Source organism: Thermobia domestica, chromosome 6 (genome assembly GCF_964235325.1).
Source record: "Thermobia domestica chromosome 6, izTheDome1.hap1.1, whole genome shotgun sequence".
Taxonomy (NCBI): domain Eukaryota; kingdom Metazoa; phylum Arthropoda; class Insecta; order Zygentoma; family Lepismatidae; genus Thermobia; species Thermobia domestica.
Window position 1 is genome coordinate 54,360,270 of NC_137459.1, and position 13,088 is coordinate 54,373,357.

A 13,088-nucleotide genomic window follows, 5' to 3' on the forward strand; every position below is an offset into this window, starting at 1 on the left:
ATATGAGACGTGGACCAATTGATTAACGTGGAATCCGAACCACATGAGCTCCCGCCGGGAATCGAGCCCGGATCTCCCACGCCATAGGCGCGTACGCTAACCGCTTAGCCACGAAGGAGTTCTTACCATGCATTTATGTTACACCCTGTATATATATATATATATATATATATATATATATATAATTAAACAAAATGATTGATATAGCTGTTTTTAAGCTTAAATTTGCATAGTTTCCATATTGCATTTTGTTCTTTGTTCTATGTCCAGAAGAATTACATTACAAATGTTATATAATTATGTGTAGCGAAATTTTAATTTAAATGGTTCCAGGAATTCATGTGAATACACTAGAAATGCCAGCAATGGAAAACTAACGACGTCAAAAAATTATGAAAACAGAAATAACTCTGATATATGCTGGCTATTGTATCTTTTGTTGATAATGAGAGGAAGACGCAAAAAAAAATACTATTCCTAATAAAATTATCGATTCACTATTGTGTAGTTTACCATTATTAGTTCTGTCATTTAAACACAAACAAACTATTTGCTGAACAAAACAATATATTCACATTTAAACAAAAAACTACATACGTGTTACAGTTTCACCAACTAATACTTTGGCTTCATCAGACACTATCTTCTGTCTGTCAGTTCTATCATGTATAGTACCAGCAAAAATGGGCGAACACACTCTACATGTTCTTCTGCCTAACTTCCAAAAAAAAAATGACTAATTGAAATGAATAATTTCTACTATCAATTGGTTTTTCTCTACATCGAAAGGAAACAAATAAAATTGATCGGACCGATTCGCATTTAAGAAAAAAAAAAACATGAATTTTATATATTGGTTATAGATAACATTAATATTATATCATCTTACTTCCTTCTCCTCGTTCCTCCAATATAGTCTGGATGTACTTATGTGCTGAATATACAGTGTTCATTGCTAGAAGAGCACCTGTAGGTAACATGGCAGCGACACTCAGACTGACTTTATCTGGAACTTTGACTAAATACTTCAGGTCGTGAACGATGACAAACTCCGCGTAGCTGAAAAGAAAAATATTACTCATAAAACCCAAACCAAGGAAAATAGTTCTACTCACGTCAGGGAATTTTCAATTACATTTTATAAAAGTTTCTCTTGTATATTCTGCAATTTAAACGACTATATTTGTTTCTATAACTCAACTTTAGAAGACGTTTGATTAAAAGCAATTTATGTATGAGCAATACGACAGATTTACTTGTGTTTAATTGTTGGAAATGAAATTTGGTCGAATTTTGAATGCAATTAAAATAATGTATTTTCATTCAAGCAAAATTAAAAATAGCCTATTTACTCATGATTGGTTAGTCGAAGTTTAAAATTCATTGTCAAGATATCTATTACACATAAGATACATTTATGAACTTTTAACATGAAATCAAATCACGCGTACTGTCAACGGGAATCGAACTCGTAAAAAAAACACTCAATAAAGATGAGATTGCTACTCATTTACGCACGAAAAGGATCGCGTTTTCCATGAGAAAAGCCTCGTAAGGACAAACAACTACTACAATTATTAAAATATCGTCGAACATTCAATATCAATCAAATATGGTGTTTTCATTTTAATATCATTATTCAGTATTACCCATGAATATATAATTAAAATATTTACCCATGAGGAATGCCTTCATAAGGATAAACAACTACTCGATCTCCAATTTGGAATTCTGAATTAGATCCTACATCGTTGCCAAAAGATTCGATCACTCCGGCCACTTCATACCCTGGAAATAGTGCTCCATCTCGCACGCCATGATGTGCGGGGCTTTGAGAGTGAACAGTAGCACTTGTGACTGAAAGATCTGTAGATAACTCACTACATAGACTGGACGAACTAGACACACTTGAGATACTGGATACTGAAGGAGTACGTCTGATGCGATAACAGGCACCAGCACACACTAGCTGCAAAGAAATGTTCAATTCTTAGAAACAATCTCGTACGCAAATGTATTTTTCTTATTTTGATTATAACACACAGAATGGTTCTTTACATTGATACTACAGGGGTTGTGGCAAAACAGTGCACATATTTCCTCAAACGTATGCTGCCATCAAAGTAAAATATTCTTTTCTGCTCAGAGTTAGGTGTCCAAAGTTAATTATCACCTAAAACAATTAACTCTCCTCCATTGCAAAACAAATAAGAATTAGGAGATCATTAAAGATTAAAAATTTGAATTCCTAAATTACAAATTAAATTCGTTCAGAAATCTTTAATTTCTGAACTTATCAACCAATTGGTTTCAATTTATTCTTTTCAATTGACTTCGAAATAAATAAAACAATCATATACAGTATATTTACTAGTTAATTTCAAACATTAAAGAACATTTCTTTAGTTAATTAACATTAAAGAACGATTAGAGAGCATTAAAAACACAAAGTTAATGTCATAACTATGCAATTTTAATTAAATAATGTAATTGAACGTCACTAGTTTATTAAGTAAAAAAAACTGGAGATGACTAGAAGAAATAAGCTATTTTTAATTAAGAAATTCATAAATTACGAGTGCAATAATTTAAATTGATAAATACAATTTAATACGATATCTAGACTGCGCGGGAGAAATATTAGAAGTCAGAAATTAGCCAAAATGAGATAAATCAAAATTGGAGATGTATGTGTCATGCTCCACCTCCGGTTAACTTGATATAAGTCAATTCTAAACATGAGTTGAATAATAGCGTCTTGGTACTGTAAGTATAAGTGATTCATACTCATGTTTGGTAAAGTAAAAACTCGCCTCCTGAAAACCTGTGTTTTTTGACATACTGTTCCTCCCGCGCAGTTTAGATATATTCACTTGAACAATTCTGTTAATTATGTCGCAAATTAGTGTAGAATTGCTACTTTCATGACACACCGTAAGCTGTCTTAACACGAAATTAAAACAAGACAACCCAATACTTTTTGCAAATATAGTATGGAAATGCATTACATTTGAATTTAAAAAAAAATGGTCTAGTGCTCATTAGATGAGAGAAAAAAAGTGTAGACTCTATAACAAAAGAAAATAAACGACTAAGATCGTCTATAGTAGGAAACATGATAGGTTAAAGAGAATGCATACACCACTTACCATTCATAGATCTTTTCTGACTCTTGGAAAAATATTTCTTTCAACTCAATCCACAGTTTGATGTTATGGTCAAGTAATTTATGTACTTACGACTGAAAACAATGATAACATTATTTTGGAAAGCTTTAAAGTTTCCCTATACGTTTCACTTAAATAAATTACATTTTCTTATTGCGTAACTTACTTCATGAGATGATATAAAAAGAGTATACCTATAACTTACCCTTATCCTGGCGCCGTTAGGTGGAGCATCTGGTACTGGCACTTCAAAGCTAAATACACAATCTTTAATCGTAGGTCCTGGGCTCTCAATGCTCACTTGACGACAAAGTTTGTTCATTCCACTGCTTGGTTTTCCAGCTACACAGAAAAAAACCGAAGAGAATAGACTATCAGTTCCTATTCCAAATCATTCAAATACAGTTCTTGGCCACTAGATATTAACTATTATTTTGAATGATATTGTTACAGCAGTTTTGCACGGAAATGAGTGGAAATAACATTAGTTAAACTTTGAGAACTAAATTCTTCTGTGAATGTGCTCAAGAGACTTAATCTTGCGCATGCAAGTAGCTGTAATTCAACGTCTTCAATTTAGAGGCCCTTCACGTAGTTCAATCAGGAAAAGATGTGCTGATTGGCAGATGCGGAACGTGTGAATGTGCGGATACATTTAGATATAACATTATAAATCATAACATTTGCTTGGTCACGTACTTTGTGGAAGAGGTTGTGAAAGAGGTTTTCTTTTTCTTTTCAGCAATTCTGATACTGTTTTAACTTCTTGAAGGAGAAAGACAAAGACTCAAAGAGGAAGTATCACGAAAGCGAAATGACGTATGAAACGTCGATAAGAAATCAGAGAAAAACAATGGAAAAGGAGTCTATGTAGAATCTCAGTCTACTGTTCTGTCGTTATGCAAACTAAGGAGCATACGGGGAAGTTCTCTTTTAATAGTTTTTCAAGTTGAACATCAGCATAAATTAAATGCTGAGTAAGCATTTTTACTCCTTCTTAAGTTATTACTCTAGTATACACCAGGGGCGGATCCAGGACCGACCTCTGGGGGGGCGGTGATTTGTCATAATGCTACTTTTAAGGGCTCCAAACTCTGGGATAGATTTTATTTATATATATAAAGCAAGAAAGTTTCCTCTTCTGGGGGAAGGGCGATCGCCCCGATCGCCCCCCCCCCGGATCCGCCCCTGGTATACACATCCTTCACCTAATAGATCGTTAAATTTCTAAACTTTCAAGAATTTCACGAATGCCAATGAAATTAGGGAATTCAATCCAGGAATGAAGAAGTATAGTCCTTCTTCCCTCATTAGGAATTACTTCTAATATTATAGAAAATTCAATGGAGTATAAAAGATCCTTTGTGGCCAAGCAGTTAGCGTTCATGCTTTGGTATGTGAGACCCGGGTTTGATTCCCGGCGGGAGCTTATGCGGTTCGGATTCCACGTTAATCAGTAGGTCCATGTCTCATATAGCATCGTTGCTGAACGGAAAATTAAAGTCAAAGTCAACTCAACTCAACTCAATGGAGTATACTCATTATTGGTAAATCTGAAACGAAAAATGCCATTTTTCAATGTTTTGGCAAATTTATTAAACCCACTCTTGGTGGACAAGATCCCATGTTCCGATCTCGGCGGGACAGTCTTGAAATTTCATTGCATTGCAATGGTTCGGACTTTATTTTAAAACTGTAGGTCCACGTCTTATATAGCCTCAGTGTTGAAAAGGAATGCTAATAGACAAACAATGATTAAGCACAGAGTAGTACTCCCCCCCGTATGCGCGAATGACTCATCCTCACTCTCTTTCATGACCGGGGTGAAAGGTCAATGACCTGGCCCGGGGGCAATGACCTAGGGGTACCTAGGACCACCCCCTCTAAATTTTGGCAGGGGTACCATGGCCCACCCCCTAAATTTTGGCAGGGGTACATAGGACCACCCGCCTTAAATTTTGGAAATTGCCAAATCTAAAAATTTGGTATGGTAGCCTAGGACCATAGTATGTACCTCTATCAGTATTGGGTGTCTATGTCGTTCCCTTTCATGGGTAAAAAATTGCCAAAAATTCAAATTTCGGAGGTTTTTGACCTAATTTATCCCCTTTGATGAGGTGTTATTACCTTATATAGTTATATGGGCGTATACAGGGGTCCATTACCTTTCATAAGACATGGGTATATTAATGCACCCCTTGAAAAATTTGGGAGGGGTACCTTGGCCCACCCCTTAAATTTTGGAAATTGACCCATTTCAACATTGGGTATTATAGTACAGGACCCTAATATGTATTATGATAAATTTGGATGGTCCACCTCATTCCCTTCTAGGGGTACAAAATTGCCAAATCTATAAACGTAAGCAATACGTAGTACCACGTGTTTGGTTTTTGGTCGATTTTATCTCCTTGGATGAGGTCCTATTACCTTATATGGTTATATGGTCATGTATAGGGGTCCATTACCTTTCATAAGATATGGGTATATTTGTGCACTCCTTTAAAAATTTGGGAGGGGTACTTTGGCCCACCCCTTAAATTTTGGAAATTGCTCATTTTATATATTTGGTATTATAGTACTGGACCCTAACATGTATTATAATAAATTTGGGTGGTCCACTTCGTTCCCTTTTAGGGGTACAAAATTGCCAAAATATAAACGTAAGCAATACGTTGTACCACGTGTTTGGTTTCGACCCAAGTTATCCCCGTGGATGAGGTCCTATTACCTTATATGGTTATATGGTCATGTATAGGGGTCCATTCCCTTTCATAACATATGGGTATATTGGTGCACCCCTTTAAAAATTTGGGAGGGGTACATTGGCCCACCCCTTAAATTTTAGAAATTGACCATTTTACATATTTGGTATAATAGTATAGGACCCTAATATATATATATATATATATATATATATATATATATATATATATATATATATATATATATATATATATATATATATTACTATAAATTTGGGTGGTCCACCTCGTTCCCTTTCATGGGTACGAAATTGCCAAATTGTTAGTACAACCACGTGTTTCGTTTTTGACCTAATTTATTCCCTTGGATGAGGTCCTATTACCTTATATGGTTATATGGTCATGTATAGGGGTCTATTACCTATCATAAGACATAGGTACATTGGTGCACCCCGGGAGGGGTACTTTGGCCCACCCCTTTAATTTTGGAAATTGCCCATTTAATATATTTGGTATTATAGTATAGGACCCTAATAGAGATTACTATAAATTTGGGTGGTCCACCTCGTTCCCTTCTAGGGGTACAAAATTGCCAAAATATAAACGTAAGCAATACGTTATACCACGTGTTTGGTTTTTGGTCGATTTTATCCCCTTTGATGAGGTGTTATTATCCTATATAGTTATATGGGCGTATACAGGGGTCCATTACCTTTCATAAGACATGGGTATATTAATGCACCCCTTGAAAAATTTGGGAGGGGTACCTTGGCCCACCCCTTAAATTTTGGAAATTGCCCAATTTAAACATTTGGTATTATAGTACTGGACCCTAACATGTATTATGATAAATTTGGGTGGTCCACCTCGTTCCCTTCTAGGGGTACAAAATTGTCAAAATATAAACGTAAGCAATACGTTATACCACGTGTTTGGTTTTTTTTTTGTCGATTTTATTTCCTTTGATGAGGTGTTATTATCCTATATAGTTATATGGTCATGTATAGGGGTCCATTACCTTTTATAAGATATGGGTATGTTTGTGCACTCCTTTAAAAATTTGGGAGGGGTACTTTGGCCCACCCCTTAAATTTTGGAAATTGCCCAATTTAAACATTTGGTATTATAGTACTGGACCCTAACATGTATTATGATAAATTTGGGTGGTCCACCTCGTTCCCTTCTAGGGGTACAAAATTGCCAAAATATAAACGTAAGCATTACGTTGTACCACGTGTTTGGTTTTTGACCTAATTTATTCCTTTGGATGAGGTCCTATTACCTTATATGGTAATGTATAGGTGTTCATTCCCTATCATAAGACATAGGTACATTGATGCACCCCGGGAGGGGATTCGGTATCATAGTACATGACTCAACATGTATTATGATAAATTTGGGTGGTCCACATCGTTCTCTTTTAGGGGTACAAAATTGCTAAAATATAAACATAAGCAATATGTTGTACCATGTGTTTGGTTTTTGGCCCAATTTCTTCCCTTTGATGAGGTTCTATTACCTTATATGGTTATATGGTCATGTATATAGGTTCATTTCCTATCATAAGATATGGGTACGTTGATGCATCCTTTAAAAATTTGGGAGGGGTATCTTGGCTCATCCACTCGGTTTTAGAAATTGTTTAATATAAGCATTTGGTATCATAGTACAGGTCTCCAATATGTACCACTATAAATTTGGATGGTCCACATCGTTCCCTTTTCATAGGTAAAGAACTACCAAAAATCAAATTTCGGAGGTTATTGACCTCTATTTAGCATGTTATATGGATATGTACAGAGGTTTATTACCTTTATATGTTTATGTTCCCTTTTAAATTTGGGAATTATCAAATAACAAAATTCGGTAAACGTTTTCTAAGCCCCATTGTAGATGTTGATGTTCCTCTTATGGCCAAATATTCAAAATTTAAATGTTATTGACCGGCTTTATTATTATTGAATAAGTACAGGATTTATTACTTTTTCATAAGACACAGGTGTATTTGTGTACCAATCTTAAATTTTGGAAGGGGTACATTTCTTATTGTCGTATCAATAATTGGTAATTGGATAGTATTTCATTCATTGGGTAAATCATTAGGATCACGTGATCGGTTATTGACCTATGATGGGATTAGGAGTCCAGGACATTGGTACATTGAAACTTTGTAGGATAATTTGATAATGCGTCATTGGTTTTGATTATTCCCGCCAAATATAAACGTAAGCAAGACGTTGTACCACGTGATTGTCCTTGATGAGGTAGTGTACAGGGATTCATTTCCTTTGTTGTGGTACTTCTTAAGTTTGAGTACACACACACACTTCTAGAAAACAGTTGGTTCTACTCAGGTAAACAATTGACGGACATTATTGACCTTATTGAACATATAATGATATGATTAACTCTAAGACTTAGGTATATCAAGAGAAGTATTCTTTAAATTTGGGAATGGTGATAAACAGAATTTTAACATAAGGTGTGAAATTTGAAACAATACATTGAACTTTAGTCACAGCTCATAGTCTAAGATCATTGGTGGTGATTGATTTGAAATCTGATAGCTAACCTTATTGAATCTTATGATTCATAGACGAAAGGCAATACATGCTACAACAGTTTAAAATTTAATCATAAGGTGATGTAATCTGACACTAGCAAAGTTATTGTTAATGCAATTTGATTGGATGATCACTATCTTTCCTGCAATCTGATTGGTTGATCACTATCTTTCGTGCAATCTGATAGGTTGATGAGTTTTAAATCTTTTTCTGCATTCAGTTTTGTTTTAACATTTAAAAAATTTGAAACTTTGGTTTGACATTTTTTCGTTTCCAAATTTTTTGTTTAAATTTTTTTGTTTCGAAATTTTTGTTTGTTTCAAAATTTTGTTTGAAACTTTTCGTTTGAAATTTTTGTTTGAAAAATTTTTGTTCGAAAATTTTGTTTAAAATTTTTTGTTTGAAATTTTTCGTTTCCAAATTTTTTGTTTGAAATTTTTTGTTTCAAAATTTTGTTTGAAATTTTTTCGCTTCAATTTTTTTGTTTGAAATTTTTTGTTTGAATTTTTTTTTCGTTTCAAAATTTTGTTTCAAAGATTTTTGTTCTAAATTTTTGTTTTCAAAGTTTGTGCACTTATTAGTAAAGAACTGGAACTGTTTAGAACAAAAACCTTTTACAACATTGTGGTGCAATAGTACACGTCAGAACCTGGGGTTGTACTTGAAAAAACACAATTCATTGAAATGGATCATTTTATTACACTCCACATACATCCATACCAGATAGTGGTTCTGGATATGGTCGATACAATGTATTTTGAACTTCTTGCACTAGTTTGTCTTTAGCATATAATTTTAATTCCAGTTGAAGTCTTTTAAGGTCTAATGCAATATCAATTGGTGGAAACTCAATGTCCATTTGATCACAAATAAACTGTTTATCAATACAGTTATGCACCCAAGAACGATGTTGACAACCATCACAATATCTAGATACATGTTGTACAATATGCATAACACATTTTTCAAAATAGTACTTTTTCAGGAATATACTAGTTTTGTTGCACACTTCCACTGCATGTTTCACACACTGAAATACGCTGATAAATTTGTTCCATTCCGTTTGTGTTAGATACACCATGTTGCGAGGGACATGAAATGTACTCTTTTTACGTAACAGCACCATCTTCTCTTCGAGGACTGTACGCAGCACCACTTCATGATTTGAGCCTAATGATTTGACTATGGTCACATTTAGCTCATCATGAAAATAATCGTTCATTTGGTCGATTCGTGAACATAATATTTGCCATTCTTCACAGGTCAGTTGAGCACCAAATTGTTCTGCTTTGCCCAATCGAATCACTGGGTCAAATGTTTTAGCACTGATACCAATCATCACATGTTTTGTTTATTGGATAATAGCTTGCGAAGATGAACTCTTTATCGTTAGAAGTACACATCTTTCCTCCTGAAAAGCACTTGCTCAAATGATTTCGTGGGATGACACTGTATTTGCTGGTTTATAGTTATTGCTGACGTCATTGGTAAGGAATGTGCTGACGTTTGAATTCATGATTTCATCACAGTTGCTGACGTCATGCCGACCAACCAAATTCATACAACTACGGCTGACGTCATTGGAAAGAAATGTGCTGATTCATGATTTCATCACAATGGCTGACGAATCTGGCTGTGTACTAAATTCAAGTTGATGACTTCGACCCAAGAATCCTTTGTAACATAAAGATACAGATCCAGTATTTAAGAAACGCAGCAGTTCTTCTTGTTTTGATGCTTCCATGGGTAAATATCTTGCTGGTAAAATTATATTCTTATCATTTTCAAGCTTCACTACGATTCTTAATCCAAACTTTGTAGGGGTCATTTGGCTAGCTAAGATTCTATAAGGTACATTCTGTTGTAAATCGGTAATTTTGGTAAATGATTTCATCACATCACGCGTGTTTAGAAACTGTAGACAAGTAGCCATGATGACGTTATCATGAATACTAACTCGAACGATACTTATATATGATGCAAAACTGATGACGTTGCATTATCATGTTCTGACGTGCACCACAATGTTGCTAGAGGTTTTAGTTCTAAACAGTTCCAGTTCTTTACTAATGAGTGCACAAACTTTTAAAATGTCAAACAAAAATTTCAAAAAAAAATTCAAACAAAAATTTTCAAAAAAAAATTGAAACAAAATTTTCCAAACAAAACTGTTCAAACAAAAATTTTTTAAACAGAAAAAAATTTTGGAAACGAAAAATTTCAAACGAAAAAATTTTAAACAAAAAAAATTTTGAAACAAAAATTTACAAACAAAAAAATTTCAAACAAAATTTTCAAACAAAAATTTTTTCAAACAAAAATTTCAAACGAAAAGTTTCAAACAAAAAATTTCAAGCAAAAAAATTTCAAACTAAAAAAATTTTACGTTTCACGGTTAACCGTCAAACTTTATCCGGTTTTTAACTATTCGATTAACAAATAAACGGTTTTGATCATATTTATCAGTGAGTGCAAAATGTTGAACGAAACCAAGATTTTTAAATGTTAAACAAAACTTAAAACTGAATGCAGAAAAAGATTTAAAACTCATCAACCTATCAGATTGCACGAAAGATAGTGATCAACCAATCAGATTGCAGGAAAGATAGTGATCATCCAATCAAATTGCATTAACAATAACTTTGCTAGTGTCAGATTACATCACCTTATGATTAAATTTTAAACTGTTGTAGCATGTATTGCCTTTCGTCTATGAATCATAAGATTCAATAAGGTTAGCTATCAGATTTCAAATCAATCACCACCAATGATCTTAGACTATGAGCTGTGACTAAAGTTCAATGTATTGTTTCAAATTTCACACCTTATGTTAAAATTCTGTTTATCACCATTCCCAAATTTAAAGAATACTTCTCTTGATATACCTAAGTCTTAGAGTTAATCATATCATTATATGTTCAATAAGGTCAATAATGTCCGTCAATTGTTTACCTGAGTAGAACCAACTGTTTTCTAGAAGTGTGTGTGTGTACTCAAACTTAAGAAGTACCACAACAAAGGAAATGAATCCCTGTACACTACCTCATCAAGGACAATCACGTGGTACAACGTCTTGCTTACGTTTATATTTGGCGGGAATAATCAAAACCAATGACGCATTATCAAATTATCCTACAAAGTTTCAATGTACCAATGTCCTGGACTCCTAATCCCATCATAGGTCAATAACCGATCACGTGATCCTAATGATTTACCCAATGAATGAAATACTATCCAATTACCAATTATTGATACGACAATAAGAAATGTACCCCTTCCAAAATTTAAGATTGGTACACAAATACACCTGTGTCTTATGAAAAAGTAATAAATCCTGTACTTATTCAATAATAATAAAGCCGGTCAATAACATTTAAATTTTGAATATTTGGCCATAAGAGGAACATCAACATCTACAATGGGGCTTAGAAAACGTTTACCGAATTTTGTTATTTGATAATTCCCAAATTTAAAAGGGAACATAAACATATAAAGGTAATAAACCTCTGTACATATCCATATAACATGCTAAATAGAGGTCAATAACCTCCGAAATTTGATTTTTGGTAGTTCTTTACCTATGAAAAGGGAACGATGTGGACCATCCAAATTTATAGTGGTACATATTGGAGACCTGTACTATGATACCAAATGCTTATATTAAACAATTTCTAAAACCGAGTGGATGAGCCAAGATACCCCTCCCAAATTTTTAAAGGATGCATCAACGTACCCATATCTTATGATAGGAAATGAACCTATATACATGACCATATAACCATATAAGGTAATAGAACCTCATCAAAGGGAAGAAATTGGGCCAAAAACCAAACACATGGTACAACATATTGCTTATGTTTATATTTTAGCAATTTTGTACCCCTAAAAGAGAACGATGTGGACCACCCAAATTTATCATAATACATGTTGAGTCATGTACTATGATACCGAATCCCCTCCCGGGGTGCATCAATGTACCTATGTCTTATGATAGGGAATGAACACCTATACATTACCATATAAGGTAATAGGACCTCATCCAAAGGAATAAATTAGGTCAAAAACCAAACACGTGGTACAACGTAATGCTTACGTTTATATTTTGGCAATTTTGTACCCCTAGAAGGGAACGAGGTGGACCACCCAAATTTATCATAATACATGTTAGGGTCCAGTACTATAATACCAAATGTTTAAATTGGGCAATTTCCAAAATTTAAGGGGTGGGCCAAGGTACCCCTCCCAAATTTTTCAAGGGGTGCATTAATATACCCATGTCTTATGAAAGGTAATGGACCCCTGTATACGCCCATATAACTATATAGGATAATAACACCTCATCAAAGGGGATAAAATCGACCAAAAACCAAACACGTGGTATAACGTATTGCTTACGTTTATATTTTGGCAATTTTGTACCCCTAGAAGGGAACGAGGTGGACCACCCAAATTTATAGTAATCTCTATTAGGGTCCTATACTATAATACCAAATATATTAAATGGGCAATTTCCAAAATTAAAGGGGTGGGCCAAAGTACCCCTCCCGGGGTGCACCAATGTACCTATGTCTTATGATAGGTAATAGACCCCTATACATGACCATATAACCATATAAGGTAATAGGACCTCATCCAAGGGAATAAATTAGGTC

The 13,088-nt window shown here is 34.2% G+C and overlaps 1 protein-coding gene across 2 annotated transcripts in view; it reads right to left on the bottom strand.

Annotated features, from left to right (window-relative positions):
• Drat (Death resistor Adh domain containing target) overlaps positions 1-13,088 on the bottom strand; it is a 63,991-nt gene that overhangs the window by 16,008 nt on the left and 34,895 nt on the right. For both annotated transcript variants that reach the window (XM_081761672.1, XM_081761673.1), the window contains exons 2-4: positions 3,373-3,509; positions 1,677-1,969; positions 890-1,059 (exon numbers count right to left, since the gene is read on the bottom strand). In XM_081761672.1, the coding sequence (XP_081617798.1) occupies positions 890-1,059; positions 1,677-1,969; positions 3,373-3,509 (600 nt within the window). The remainder of the gene's footprint in view (positions 1-889; positions 1,060-1,676; positions 1,970-3,372; positions 3,510-13,088) is intronic.